This window comes from Equus caballus, chromosome 22, assembly GCF_041296265.1.
Source record: "Equus caballus isolate H_3958 breed thoroughbred chromosome 22, TB-T2T, whole genome shotgun sequence".
Lineage (NCBI taxonomy): Eukaryota > Metazoa > Chordata > Mammalia > Perissodactyla > Equidae > Equus > Equus caballus.
In genome coordinates, this window is record NC_091705.1 from 14,971,721 (window position 1) to 14,986,580 (window position 14,860).

Consider the following 14,860-nt stretch of genomic DNA (forward strand, 5'->3'; position numbering starts at 1 on the left):
CCATAACCTTTTCTTTTCCATACTTATCTTTCAGTTTGAACATTGAAAGTCTAATTTTGTTAATTTTTGCACCTTAGACATGACATTTTTAAGAAAGATACCAATAGGGTGCTGATTATGATTTGAAAGTATTTCACTTTTTTAGATCTAATAAGGAGTATCTATCAGTATCTATTTAGTGTATATAACATTGTAATTAATTTGAGATACATCTGTTTAAACTCAAGAAATCTGTGTTTTATATCTAAAGTTACTAATAGTAGTTTGCAAAAATCTACTGCATCAATTATCATTTTTCTTTCATCATATAAAGCCGAGATTTATTTCTTCTACCTATTGTTTGCAGCTTCCTTTCTTCCCTAAATTATTAACCTATGGTGGTTTTTTTGGGGGGAAGACTGGCCCTGAGCTCATATCTGTTGTCCCTCTTCCTCTTTCTGCTTGAGGAAGATTGTCACTGAGCTAACATCCATGCCAATCCTCCTCTATTTTGTATGTAGGACGCCACCACAGCATAGCTTGACAAGTGGTGCTAGGTCTGCTCCCAGGATCCAACTCTGAGAACCCCTGGCTGCTGAAGCAGAGTGTGCGAACTTAACTACTCCATCACTGGGCCAGCTTCTATTAACCTAATTTAAAAGTAAATTTTACCCGTGAAGTAATTAAATGACTGCTATTTATTGGTACTTACTGTATGCCAGGAATCCTGCCAGCTGTTTTACACATTATTTCATTAAATCATCACGTTACCCCATGAGGCAAGGATTTATTCTTGCCATTTTATGGATTAAGAAACTGTGGCTCGTAAGAGTAGAAGCAACCCACGTCCCCTTCTACGGATGAAGGGATAAAGAAGATGTGGTGTATATATATACAATGGAATACTAGTCAGCCATAAAAAAGACAAAATCGTCCCCTTCATAACAACATGGGTGGACCTTGAGGGTATTATGTTAAGCGAAATAAGCCAGACAAAGAAAGACAAACACCCTATGATTTCATTCATATGTGGAAGATAAACTAACACACGGACCAAGAGAACAGATTAGTGGTTACCAGAGGGGAAGGGAGCTGGGGGGTGGGCATAAAGGGTAAAGGGGCAGATTTACATGGTGACTAACAAATAATAACGTACAACTGAGATTTCACAGTTACAAACTATTCTGACCTCAACAAAATTTTTTAAAAATCTGTAGCTTTAAAAGGATAAGTAACTTGCCTAATATCCCACAGCTGAGAAGTGCTGTGAGCCTAAGATCCAAAACAAGGATCGTAAATACTAGATTGTTTTTCAAAAGTGTTTCTCATTTTTTCTTCTAAATAGCATTAGCTCATAGCAATATTAATATTTCTCTGTCCACATTAACAAATGTACAGAATTCTATTTGTTTTTGCTGCTATAATTTTGCATGTAAACTGAGCATACTTCTCTGGAGATGCAAGGACAAGTGCACAGGAACAGCATACTCCCCAGTTCTGATGCCGCAGATTGATTCATATGCTGAGACAGCGACCCTTTAATCTCCCACAGAAATCGGAATGAACACAGTTGGGCAACAAAAATAATTGTGAAATAGTTGCTTAAGATTGTTTGATTTTTAATTTTCAAAATGTAAGACATTCATAGCACAGTTATTGAGAGAAAAGACTCTCCCAAACAGACCTTCATTGTGTTATCACGTAGTCATTTAAAAAATATTTACGGACAGTATGGATATAGACATATAGATATTACAGATATCTGTTATATCTATCTATAGATGTTATTGGATGGATGAGTGGGGGGTGGATGGATGGATGGATAGATGGATGCCTCTTTTTAGTATCTAAATTTCTTTCTGTAAATATTCCCCAGAAACAAAATGAGTTAGTTTCAAATTTGCCCATTGAACTCACTAATGAAACTGGAAAGCTTTTAGTGGGGGAAAATAGATTTAAAGGACTCAGCAGTTTTAAATGAAATATTCAATAATGCTCTGCTCTCAAAGGAATCATCAGGGAAGAATATTTTTTTCCTTCTAAATATCTGTGTCCTGGTGGTGAAGTTCTAAGACCCAGAGTCCAGCCCCATCATAACCACTTGTTAATTTGCTGAAGATGAACTAACCAGTTTTCTGGATATAAATTCCAGAGGACAAGTTATTGAGATGCTAATTTGATGTGCACAGGGAAACTTTTCTTCTGTAATCACAATTACCCTCATAGCCCCAAAGATGTGGCATCTTGACACATTCTGACCATCTCTGTGCCTCAGTCATTCAGTAAGTGATGAGCTGGTAATTAACCTCTTTTTTCCTTTATCCAATTACATCTGTTGTTGCCTCCTGGACTAGCTCATAATTCTCCTCTTCCTGAAAACTTTCCAAGATTTTTGGTTTGTTCTTCTCTGATCTTTTCTTTATAATCTTCATGTTTTAACTTGTCCTTCATTGATGAGTTGTATTTCAATATTCTTAATCTATTTCATATTTATGCGTTTGTGTCCACCTGAAAGTGGTGTCTTCATGAGGGCATTAGTATGTTTTAAAATTGTTTTGTAATCTCTTCCCCATCAGCCTCTATAGTTCCTGGATGGGGGGAGGAAAGGGGCAAATATCAAGTGATATTATCCTATTTACAAATCAGAGAACAGATAATGAAAGAAGAATGAAACTAAATCACATAGCAAGTGTGGCTAAAATTGAGACCAGAAGCTAGAATTATCCATATTCTGTAAATTCAGTGGCTCATTGCCAGGGGGTGGAATGTGCAATAGAAATATGCACTTAAAGACCCGTTTTTGGTGGACTGTGATGTCACACACCAAGCCTTTGCATTGTCAACTGGTGCTATTTTCTTTAGCTCCAAAAGAGTCTGAAAAGTACCTTGGAAAGCGAGCCAGACTGGGAGAAAGAGGAGTTGCTTTGAATCCCACATCTGTTACATACCACGTGGCAAAGTCAACTCTAAGTTTCAGTTTTTACTCAGTAAAGGCAGGAGGTGACCTAGCTCATCTTTAGATTCCTTCTGACATTAAGAGATTGGAAATGATCCTCTGATTCTAGAGCTGAATATTTTGTGTATTCAGAGATGAGAAGGATGGAGATAGGAAAGATTAATTGAAGTTAAAGAATGCTAAAGATAGCATTGAATACGAAAAATTCTAACATAGTTAACTATTATTTGTCAAGTCTGGATAGTATTTTTGCTAAAGGATTATCCAGGTAGGTCCAATAATTCAGAAGGTACTTGAAGACCTTGGCACATCTTACAGTCATTATTCACATGGCACATCAGTCAACACAGATGCACGCAATTAAAAATACCAGAAATCTACTTTTTGGGGGACTATGAATTCCCGCTAATATTGTACAGCGTGGAAACCTGGCAAACGCTACCTCCACTCTGCAACTTCTCCATTAATCTAAGACTATTCCAAACTTAAAACGTTCTTTAAAAGAAAAGGGTATAGACCAAAAGCATTAGCCCAGGACTGACTAGGGAAAAAACTAAAACCTTGTTTTTCACCATGAATAGTTTGAGAAGCACCGATCTGTAAAAACATATGCTCCAGGACAACTTAGACTTTTTCTTCCAGTTCGAAATCTTCTATTGTACTGACTGAGATGGTTTGAACTCCTTGCTGCTTGCTCAAAGGTATTTTTCTCTTAAAATCCTGGAAGTCTGAAGTCATAATGCTTTGTTCTTTGTTCTTTGATCCACCCCCGTCATATTTCACTGCAAACTTTGTCATTGTCAAGGTGCAGCTGACTGGCTTTGTAAGTAGTTTGTGATTTCTTTCTGTTCCTGTTATTCCGATGTTATTTAGGTTCATTAAAGGGAACATTTGGGCTTGGCAATTTGTCACCAAGGTTCAGGTACAAGCACCTCAATACTAAGCCATCCAAAATTCAGTGCTGATGATAGAAGTGTGGCCATAGCAAACATTACAGTTATATGCTTAATAAGAACATCACATTTGCTCACGAATTAAATCCCACAAGTAATCTTCGTGCTGTTTGCTATTTACACCTCAGAAAGTGCCTTCCTCTTCTATAAAATCTGAGAACAAATTGTTATGTGTCTTCCATAAAATGATAAAAACAAGTGCACCCATTTCTGGGTATGTTCATACTCAAGTGACAATGCTTACTAGTTTTGCAAATCATCTGAGTAATGAATGTAAAAACGTAATATACCTTTTATATCCTAACAGTTATAGACTGGTAGAATTATAATCATCAGCTTACTGTTAGATGGTTAGAGTTTATTATTTACGTGGAGGAACGGGGAGGGGGATTTCCCATAAACTGGTAAATAAGACAATATTAGCCTATATAGTCTTCTCACTAGCTTTTTGATGTTTAATTGATCTCTCTATTGAGATAGAGAAGGAAAATTTTTAATTTGAGATTGTTGTTTAATATTTGATTTAGTTCACCATTGAAATCAATCAACAATTTTTTCGTTATGATTTTTTATGAAATATTCCTGGGGTCTGTTTTCCTTTGTGGTTTAAATTGGATGGAGTGGGCGTGGAATTCCTCCATCAATTTGAAAGCACGAAATATTTTCTTTAAACAGTATTCCCTTTATTATTTCCAGACAATCGTTAGAGGAAACAAACCCTGCAAGGAAACCTCCATCAACGGCCTGCTGGAAGACTTTGACAACATCTCGGTAACTCGCTCCAACTCCCTAAGGAAAGAAAGCCCGCCCACCCCGGACCAGGGAGCCTCCAGCCATGGTCAAGGCCATCGGGAAGAAAATGGCTTCATCACCTTCTCACAGTATTCCAGCGAATCTGATACCACTGCTGATTACACGACCGAAAAGTACAGAGAAAAGAGTCTCTATGGAGACGATTTGGATCCGTTTTATAAAGGCAGCCCTGCAACCAAGCAAAATGGGCACGTAATGAAAATGAAACACGGGGAGGCCTACTATTCTGAGATAAAGCCTTTGAAATCCGACATTGCCAGATTTCCTGTCGATTATCACGCACATTTGGACTCACTGAGCAAACCAAGTGAATACAGTGACCTCAAGTGGGAGTACCAGAGAGCCTCTAGCAGCCCGCCTCTAGATTATCCATTCCAATTCACACCTTCTAGAACTGCAGGGACTGGCGGGTGCTCCAAGGAGAGTCTGGCGTACAGTGAAAGTGAATGGGGACCCAGCCTGGATGACTATGACAGGAGGCCAAAGTCGTCGTACCTGAATCAGACGAGCCCTCAGCCCGCCATGCGGCAGAGGTCCAGGTCAGGCTCGGGGCTCCAGGAACCGATGATGCCCTTCGGAGCAAGTGCATTTAAAACCCACCCCCAAGGACACTCGTACAGTTCCTACACCTACCCTCGCTTGTCCGAGCCCACAGTGTGCATTCCAAAGGTAACGTTCACTGCCCTCTTCCCTCGAGTGTACGGGAACCTTCTCAAAGGTGGCACTGGCACTACCTTCTCATACAGTCAGATTCGAGAGCACTGGTTTGCCTTTTAAGTGAGAATCCATATTGAAATTCTACCTAATTTCCATCCACAAGTCCCCACAGCAGAGAATTTAGGGCAAAGCACATTTATTCATTAAAGTCAGTCTTTTGGGATCTCCCACAGGGTTTCTGGTTAAAAGGCAAAAAAAACGAAAATAAATTATTTATTTGAAAAATATTCTGATATAGTACTAATGATAAATATTATGTGCTCGTATGGTACTAAGTTCTCTGTTAAGGAGTAGACGATTGTAGACCGTTAGAGGGAGTAATACCATGGTACCTGTGTTCTGGCAAAGTTTACCTGGATCTGCCAATAAAGGGGAAAAAAAAATCAGGATAATGTGGTAAGTTTTTAATAAAATTAATTTTGTTCAACTCAAGGGACGGCCCTTCATTTTGAAAGTATGTTCTTTCTGCTATTTCTATGTTGAAATGTAATTTTCTATAGGAAATTTTGGGATGACAGATAGAAGCTTGTTGCTGGACCTTTTTTGGTGTGCTTTCTATTTTGTTTTCTTTTGTGTAATTCTCTTCTTGGTAAAAAAAAAAAAAGAAAGAAAAATTAATGTTAGATGCTGCAAATGTTCTTTGAAATTTGACTGGTCCGTGATATCCCATAGGTTAGGAACCACTGTTGGAGAAGTTGCTGAAGCTAAAAGCACAGACTTTGCCAAGTACCTTAGAGAGTGTGCAAGTGGTTTATCTTCCCACGGTAACTGTGATGCTTTTGCTGCCTCACCTGCACAGCAGAGTGAAAGTGGGGCATTTGGTGATGGGCTGTGGATCACCTAGAGGTCTTAAACCATTTCAAAGGGACATGACTTTTAGCAGCGTGATCGTGTATGTTTGTACCAAATGCTCTCTCTAGGCAAGCCTGCCTCCATTCATCTGTTATATTGATTGTAGATAGTCAACATTTTTCCTTTGCTTATTTTTTCTCATAAACCCAATCCAAGACATTGAGAAGTCTTTTAGGGACAGGCTGGGAGTGACTTAAGCCATACTTTAGAAAAACCAAAAAAGCTGGCACTTTAGTTCCCAATATATTAAATTAAAAATAAATCTTGAGGAAAAAAAAGGCCTGAAATATATACCTCCAGTTAAAATTTAAATATTGAGAATATTTTTCATCTCACTGTGTTATTGAACTCCCATGATCAGGGTAATATGGCTACCTTTACTGTCTACATTCTTGCCGGGGCAATTGTTGGAAAGAGGTCTAATTAACCAACAGATAAAAGTTATATGAAGCCATACATATGTATCATGATGCATGAGATGACTCGATTTCCTGTGCATATCACTCAAGTGAGGGAACCCCTTCAGAGTTCTAGAGTGAAATAAGCAAATTAACACATTCCTTAGCTGAATCTAGTTACTTCTTTGGGTTTTTGAACATAGTGGTGATTTCATCTAGGAGTAAAGAAAGTAAATTTTTTTCAGCTTTATTGAGGTATAATTGACAAAACTGCAAGATATTTAAAATGTACAACATGATGATTGGATATATGTATACCTTGTGAAAGGATTCGCCGCACATCCATCCATCACCTCATATATTTACCTTAGTTTTTTTTTAGGAGAACATTTAAGTTCTACTCTCTTAGCAGATTTCAGTTATGCAATACAGTGTTATCAGCTGTAGTCACCATATTTTACATTAGATCCTCAGACCTTATTCATCTTATAACTGAAAGTTTGTACCCTTCTACCAACTTCTCCCTTTTTCCCCGACCCCCTAGACCCTGGAAACCACTTTTCTATTCTCTGTTTCTATGCATTTTGCCTTTTTCTTTTCTTTTCTTTTCTTTTTTTTTTTTAAGATTCCACATATAAGGGACACCATACACTATTTGTCTTTCTCTGTCTGGCTTATTTCATTTAGCATAATGCCCTCCAGGTTCTTCCATGTTGTCGCAAGTGACAGGATTTCTTTCTCTTTGAAGGCTGAATAACATTCCTTTGTGTATATATTTTATTGATACACATTTTCTTGATCCATTCATGCATTGATGGACTCAGGTTGTTTCCATACTTTGCCTATTATTGATAATGATACAATGAGCATGGGAGTACAGATATCTCCTCGAGATAATGATTTCATTTCCTTTGGCTGTATACCCAGAAGTCAGACTGCTGGATCAGATGGTAGTGCTGTTTTTAATTTCTTGATGAATCTCCATACTGTTTTTCATAGTGGCTGTACCAGTTTACATTCCCACCAGCAGTGTATAGGATTCCTTTTCCTCCACATCCTCACCAGTGTTTATCTCTTGTCTTACTGATAATAGCCATCCCAATAGGTGTGAGGTGATATCTAATTGTGGTTTGGTTTGCATTTCCCTGATGATTACTGATGTTCAGCACCTTTTCGTGTACCTGTTGGCCATTTGTATGTCTTCTTTAGAAAAACATCTTTTCGGGTCCATTGCCCATTTTTTAATTGGGTTATTTACTTTTTTGCTATTGATTTCTGTGAGTTCCTTGTGTATTTCGGATATTAACCCTTTTGTCGGATATATGGTTTGCAAATATTTTCTCCCATTCCATAGGTTGCCTTTTCATTGCCTTTGTTGATGGTTCTCTGTGCTGTGTAGAAGCACTTTAGTTTGATGTAGTCCCACCTGTTTATTTTTTTTACTTTTGTTGCCTTTTGTTGTCAAATCCAAAAAAATCATTGCCATGACCGGTCTCAAGGAGCTTACCCACTATGTTTTCTTCTAGTAGTATTATGGTTTCAGGTCTTACATTCAAGTCTTGAATGCATTTTGGGTTAATTTTTGTGTATGGTATAGGATAGGGGTCCAGGCTACATGGGGCTGTCCAGTTTTCCCAAAACCATTTATTGAAGAGACTGTCCTTTCCCCATTCTGTATTCTTGGCTCCTGTGTCAAAAATTAAGTGACCATGTATGTATGGGTTTATTTCTGGTCTTTCTGTTCTGTTCCATTGATCTATGTGTCTGTTCTTATGCTAACACCATACCGTTTTGATTACTATAGCTTTATAATATGGTTTGAAATCAGGAAGTGTGATGCCTCCAGCTTTCTTCTTCTTTCTCAGGATTTCTTTGGCTATTCAGATTTGAATATGATTTTTTTGTGGCATATTTGAACACTTGTGCTAGGAAGCTGTGTTAGGTCATGGTCAGAGAGAAAGTTTTGTCCAGAGGCAGTAACCTTCCAGCCTTGAAGCCAGTTCAGCCCATTGACATGTTTGGCTCACCCAGTAGTCAATTCCAGCATCTGAAAAATCAAGATATTTCACTTAAGAGCCTCATCTTCTGGGTTTCAAGCTTCTGTTGGAAAAAAGGGGATGATCTCGTATCCCTGGGCCCACATTTTCACGTAGCGTTGGAAACAGACTTGGCTGGAGGAAAGGCTACCCCATTAGAAGGGACAAGCCCTGCCCAGCCCATTTCATTCATTTTTCCCATTAGCCTAATCCTTGGAGGAATTCTGTATTTAATATAACCACCAGCACCCCCTGGCCACTCATTTCCCAGAAGGAGAAACTGAGGTCCGGAAAGTCACATGGCATGTTTAAGGTTTCGTAGTTAGTTGATTGCAAAACAAGGGCAAGAGCTGAAGTCTCGTGTTTCTCCTAGTCCAGTACTTTTCCCATGATATGGGCATATGTGATTTCAGGAGTTCGGCTGCATTTGCCAGTAAAACCCATGAGAGCTCTTAGTGACCACCAGAACTTTAGGCTAAGTAGAAGAATAGGGAGAGAAGGGAGGGACGAAGGGAGGGAGGAGGGGATAATTAGCTTCGTTCCTGCTGAATCCCTCTTCCTACAGATTTCCAAATAGAAGGCAAAGCAGACCTACCCTGAAATCTGGTTTTGTCAAACCTGGAAACAATGCAGAAACTATTGTGGCTCCAAAATATATATATAACAGAAACAATGCAGAAACTATTGTGGTTAAGAAAAAAAAAATAACATATTCACCCATAGGAACATCTACCAGGAGTTCTTTAGTCCTTATAACCAGGACTTCAAAGGAGCAGCCTGCTGTCCCATGTTTCACAGGAGACCCGTGAGGATTCACAAGCAGATTTTGTGGGAGGGTAAGAAGTAGGAGGCATGTTAGTAATTAAAACGTTTACTTGATTAAAAATATAACATTTCTCTAAAAAGACTTAGATGCCTGCGTCTTTAGAACTGTACTCTTAAAAGTCTACCAATCACATTTGGATTTCCTGCTGAGGGAAGGAATAGCGATCACGACTCAGATAATTTGGCTTTGCCTCATGGAACATCCTAGAGGCTGCTGGGTAATGTTCACATCTCTAATAATAAGAGAAAGCACGAAACTTGTGTAGGTTCCCAGATACAGCAAAAATGAAGAGATGTGCATGCATGTGTGTGTGCGCTTGCTGCAAGTTTTACATTTTGACCTAAAGAAAAAAAGTACTAATGTTAATCCACAGAGAAAAACTCCTCCAATGTTATCTACCTACCTAATTTTCCTGTTGGCACAACAGGAATCAAGGATGCTATGAAATCTGTAGATATTGGCATCTCTCTCTCTATTTTTAAATGTTTTTTGCTGGGGCTGAGCAGATGAAGCCTGGGAAGAAAAAATAAAGACAAAAAAAATCCTTACAGCCACGATTCACAAAACAGAACTATAAAAACAGCCAGAGGTAGCGAGAAAATGCTTTCCACCCTCCCCTGCAGACAAGTCTGCCTTGCAGGGAGGATACTGGCTGGAGAGAGTGTCACTGTGCACTTGGTTTTGCTCACTGGGATGCTCTCAGGGGCCAGGCACAGGGATCTGCCAGCTCCAGTGTCGGTGCTGGCCCAGAACATCATTGCTCTGGCTGCAACTGCTGAGAAGCCCCCAATGTAATCACCTTCTGCCAGTTCACTAGGCACTTGCTGCATGCCAGACACTTGTGTTGCCTTGTTGAGCCTCATAGCCCATAAAGCAGCAATTCTTGCCCTCTTTGTACAGATGAGGAACTGGGGGCTTTGAGAGGCTCAGTAACAGCCAGCTCAGTCAGCTCACAGAAGAGATGAGATCCAGCTCTCTGGGCTCAACCCTTCACCAGACATTGCATACATCCCCAGTGGCACAGGAATAGCTGCTGTGGGTGCCAAGCCTTAACCTGGCTTCTTACAAGCTCCTGTTAACACCTGCAGCAATGAAGTCCCCTTGGGTTGCATCATCCCGTCTCATTCTGTAGCAGGTTTCTCAACCTTGACACGATCAACATTTGGGGCCTGGTAATTCTTTGTTGTGGGGGCTGTCCTGTGCACTGTAGGATGTTTAGCAGCTTCCTTTGACTCTACCCTCTAGATGCCAGTAGCTCCCCTCCCTCACTTATAACAACCAAAATATCTCCAGACACTGCCAAATGTCACGTGCAGCAACGGGAGCAAAGCGGCCCCAGTTGAGAACCACTGTTCTATACTGGCATTTCTCAGGTGCTTTTTGGTGGTTAAAGCTGTAGGTTCTGGAAATAAACTTCCTGGGTTTGAGTCTTGATGTTGCCACTTATAACTGCGTGAGTAAACTGCTAAACTATTTAACTGTGCCTCTACTTCTTTATCTATAAAATGCAGACAAAGACTGCCCCTGCCTCGTCATGTTGAGTGAGGGATAAATAAGTTAATAATGACAATAGCCTAATCATTAATACATGTAGTCTCTATACATCAGTCTGCATGTATAGCATATAGATGCATGGTGGCTGTGGTATGATGCTGAGGGTTACTGTGTGCTGGACACTGTGCTAAGCATTTGCAAACATGAGCCAGTTTAGTCCTCACAACAACTCTAGAGTTCAAGATCATCTCCCTTTTACAGTGAAGAAGCTGAGACTCAATGAGACTAAATCTTTATGGACTTCCGAAGGATATGAAGGCAAACGGCTGAGCCAGGATCCAAAATTAGGTCTGTCTTACTCCAAAGTCTTTATATTCCAGATTCTTATTTCCACAGAAGAAAACCAAGGAGCAGAAAAATGGATGTGAGGCCTTGCGCCCAGATGCACACACCATAGGCGGCCCTCACCTTGCTGGTGAAGAATGGGTGATGATTCACAGATGGATTTGGGGTGCACGGGGAATGCACTTTATTCTGTCTCTTCTTGGGAGGATGGAGTCCTCTGAGAAGGTCCTTAGCATCACCCAGACTGTGACGTGGGTGAGAGCTTGGACCATGGGCTGCAAAGGAAGCATTGACAGTAGAGGTCTCCGAGACCCTCGCATGCACTCACTCTACCTTGAGCGATGGTCTTATTCCATTTTATAAACAACAATCTAGATTGTCTCACCCATTTCAGAAGGCTTTTAGGAGTGCAAGTTCTAGAATCAGATTCCCAAGATTCAAGACTTACAAGCTGTGTGATCTTGTCTGTGTCTCAGTTCCCTTATCTATAAAATGGGGTGTTTCAGTGCTTGCTTTGAACTTGTCCTGAGATTAAAAAAGGTTAATAAATGTAAAGGAGTTAGCACATGGCAAGCACCCAGGGTTAGCCCTTATTCCCAGCAATATTCGTGGTGGAAAACCTGTCACCATATTTTCTAATGCCAGCCATAGGAATATCCTGTCTATATAATCTTTTACATGTTTTCAAAATATGGGAACAAGTTCTATCTGACTTTGCCCTCACAGCCACTCTGTGCAGCCTAATAAGTCCTACTGTCCTCACTTTAGAGATGTGGGTCACAGGAGGCCAGAGTAGCTGTGTGACTTCTTCAAGGCCATGTAAAGCCTTAAGGACTGAGCTGGCCTGAGGACCCCAGTCCTGCCACCCCAGAGCTTGCTTCAGTCTCTAGAATTGATGGAAGCCAGATGCTAAGTGAGAACAGAAAACTTAGCAGCATTAAAGCAAGAACCGTCATACTGTAGGTGTGTGACTAGTTGTGACAGTTCTTCCCAACCAAACCTCCACTTTACCCCCATCATCTCCTCTGCCAGGGCAGCAATGTGACCGGTGCTGCAGCCCAGGACGTCCCAAACAGATGGCATATTAAAGGGTTCTGAGTGAAGAGAGAGGATGCAAGAAAAATGGTGAGCTGGTCCCCCAGACCTTCTTCCTGGGGTCACCAGTGCGGTGGATTTTCACTGCTCAGTTATCACTTTGCTTTCCCTTAAAGGAAAAAGCAGTTGAACCAGGGTGCTCAGCCTTGCTGCATCAATAATTGAATGACTCACCATTCTTTGTGGCACTTGCCATGCCCAGATTCTGCCAAGGCTCCAGGAACAAAACTGAGGCTCCTCATCTACTAAGGATCCCAGCAGAATACCTTTCAGAGATCCTTTAGGGACCTGGTGGGAAATGGAAGGACAATGCTGGGCAGAGTCTGATGAGCTGCACCAAAAATCTGAGAAGGGAGAAGGGATGGGAGGAAGGGAAAGAGAGAACGAAGTACTTAATCGCTTAATATAACTATGGATATTATTGCTTTTTGATTTTTTTTCTTTACAAAGAAAATGAAGGCTCCTGTAGGATATTCATTAAAGCTCATAAAACATTCAGAGAGTTGATTCAGAGCAACATCTGTCCCTTCTGCTGTTGACTTTAGGTGTCCTTTGCATATGAATGGACTCATCTTCCCATGAATGTTCTTGTGGTTCAAAGTAAATTGTGTTTTGGTCATTACATATGAGTGGGTTTTCCCATTACCAAATTAAAAATGAAATGAGTCTAATCTGTTGTTTTCTGTCCTGGGGCTCTCAGAGGCCCTGAAACATTTGGACCATATTCTTCTTCAGTGAACCAATCCCCAGAGGCACAGAGTCCCCCACCTCTTGTCGCTGCAGGCAGTGACAGATAGCAGGGCAGAACAATCTGCTCTTGAATAGAGGATGCATTCTTAGAGTTTGGAACAGCATCTGGGGGTCTTAATTGGATATACTGATTCAGAGGTAAAAGAGCCTACTGATCCAGATTTATTCATTTATTCAAATAACTAGGGTTTGCCTATCTGTAGAGGTCATGAGCCACTTGTCCCAACTCTCTCGATGTGCATTTGCCATATGTTTTGTAAGGCAGGGAAGTAGATGACTCTTCACACTTCGTGTCATAAGGTGTAAATTCCTACATGCCTAAATAGGAATCCAGCATCAGGATGGGGGAAATTTCCTTGCAGAGACGCTATTTATGGGGAATGGCTTTCTGCTACCTGGAGTTTGGAAATCCAGCATAGGTCTGAATATCCAGAATGTAGCCTACTTCCCAAGCGCTCTGCATGCAGGACCTTAACGAGACACCTTGGCTCTATAGGTCCCACCTGAGCATGCCCATGACAACTAGTCATTGGCAATGATAATGTGTGCATGCTTCTTTAAAACTGAACGCCAGCTCAAATTGCGCACTACATCCCTTTGTCATCTAGCCAAGGCAAATATAATAGACTACAAAATAGGGCCACTCCATTTTGTAAATGAAAATAAGTAATTTGGAGGGAACTGACCGTGGCTGGGCACATGTCAAAGTTTTGCCTCAAGCGGGGACAGCAGCTACTGTATTATTAGGATGCAGTTGGAGATGGAGCAATTCCTTAACACCGTGCAATGTGAGAAACAGACTGGAGCTCTCAGGGCAGCAACACCTTGGCAGGAGTAGCAGAGGCTGGAAAGTCAAGGATGGAGACACATGGGCCCATGGGCCACAGGCCAGGCTGACTTCCCCCACCCCGTCAGCGACATTCCTGCTCATGGCAGTGTTGAGGGGGGCGGGGGGCACGAGGATCCCTTCTGCTAATTATCAGTCTCTAAAATGCCCCTGCAGAGAAAGCCTGTTACCTATTCTCTCTGGAATTCTGACCAGCCGTCCTTTTCCTTTCCCAAAGCCAAGGCTGGTCCTGTTACATTTCCCTTTGGGTCAAGTAAGGACAATTTAAGATGTCCTTTCCTTGCTCAGATAATAGAGGTCTATGATTCACTGTTATCCCGCATTTGATTTATGTAGAGCAAGCAGCACCCAGTCTGGCTCTTTCATTTTCGGGATGAGTAGTCTCTTGGCTTTATTGTACTCAGAAAAGGTGCATTGGAGCATCACACTCAAGCACTAGAACCAGCTGCCTCCCCTCCTGGGTAACTGTGGGAAGTGGAAAGAAAGCCTCTCCATCCTTCAGAGAACATTCCGCAGTCCCCATTCGGTGGGCACAGACTTACACCACGCACGCACACACACACACACACCCAGTCCAGCGTGATCCAGCCTCGGTCTCCCTGTCACCAGTACAGAAGGCTACGGTGACAAATAGATGCTGCAGCAGGAGTTTTTTTTCCTGATTTTCTTTCTCCTGCCCTCCCCCATCAAGCCTTTTTTCCCAGCCTTGGCATAAAATGGTCAAATGATGTTCTACTGCAGAATTCAATTTCACAGTTCAGTTAGGTCTTTGATTACACTTCCAAATTCAGATTAATGT

At 41.1% G+C, this 14,860-nt stretch overlaps 1 protein-coding gene and 1 long non-coding RNA gene across 15 annotated transcripts in view; one reads left to right on the top strand and one right to left on the bottom strand.

Moving 5' to 3' along the window:
• PAK5 (p21 (RAC1) activated kinase 5) overlaps positions 1–14,860 on the top strand; it is a 310,095-nt gene that overhangs the window by 241,707 nt on the left and 53,528 nt on the right. For all 14 annotated transcript variants that reach the window (XR_011430892.1, XR_011430889.1, XR_011430887.1 and 11 more), the window contains one exon: positions 4,585–5,370. Coding sequence is in view for 7 of the 14 variants with exons in the window: in XM_023626124.2 (XP_023481892.1) it covers positions 4,585–5,370 (786 nt within the window). In the remaining 7 variants the exon portion in view is untranslated. The remainder of the gene's footprint in view (positions 1–4,584; positions 5,371–14,860) is intronic.
• LOC138920163 (uncharacterized) lies at positions 8,594–12,773 on the bottom strand. The gene is made up of 3 exons (XR_011430893.1): positions 12,639–12,773; positions 9,934–10,043; positions 8,594–8,715 (listed from the first exon to the last, which is right to left on the bottom strand). It is a non-coding gene; the product is annotated as an uncharacterized lncRNA (long non-coding RNA).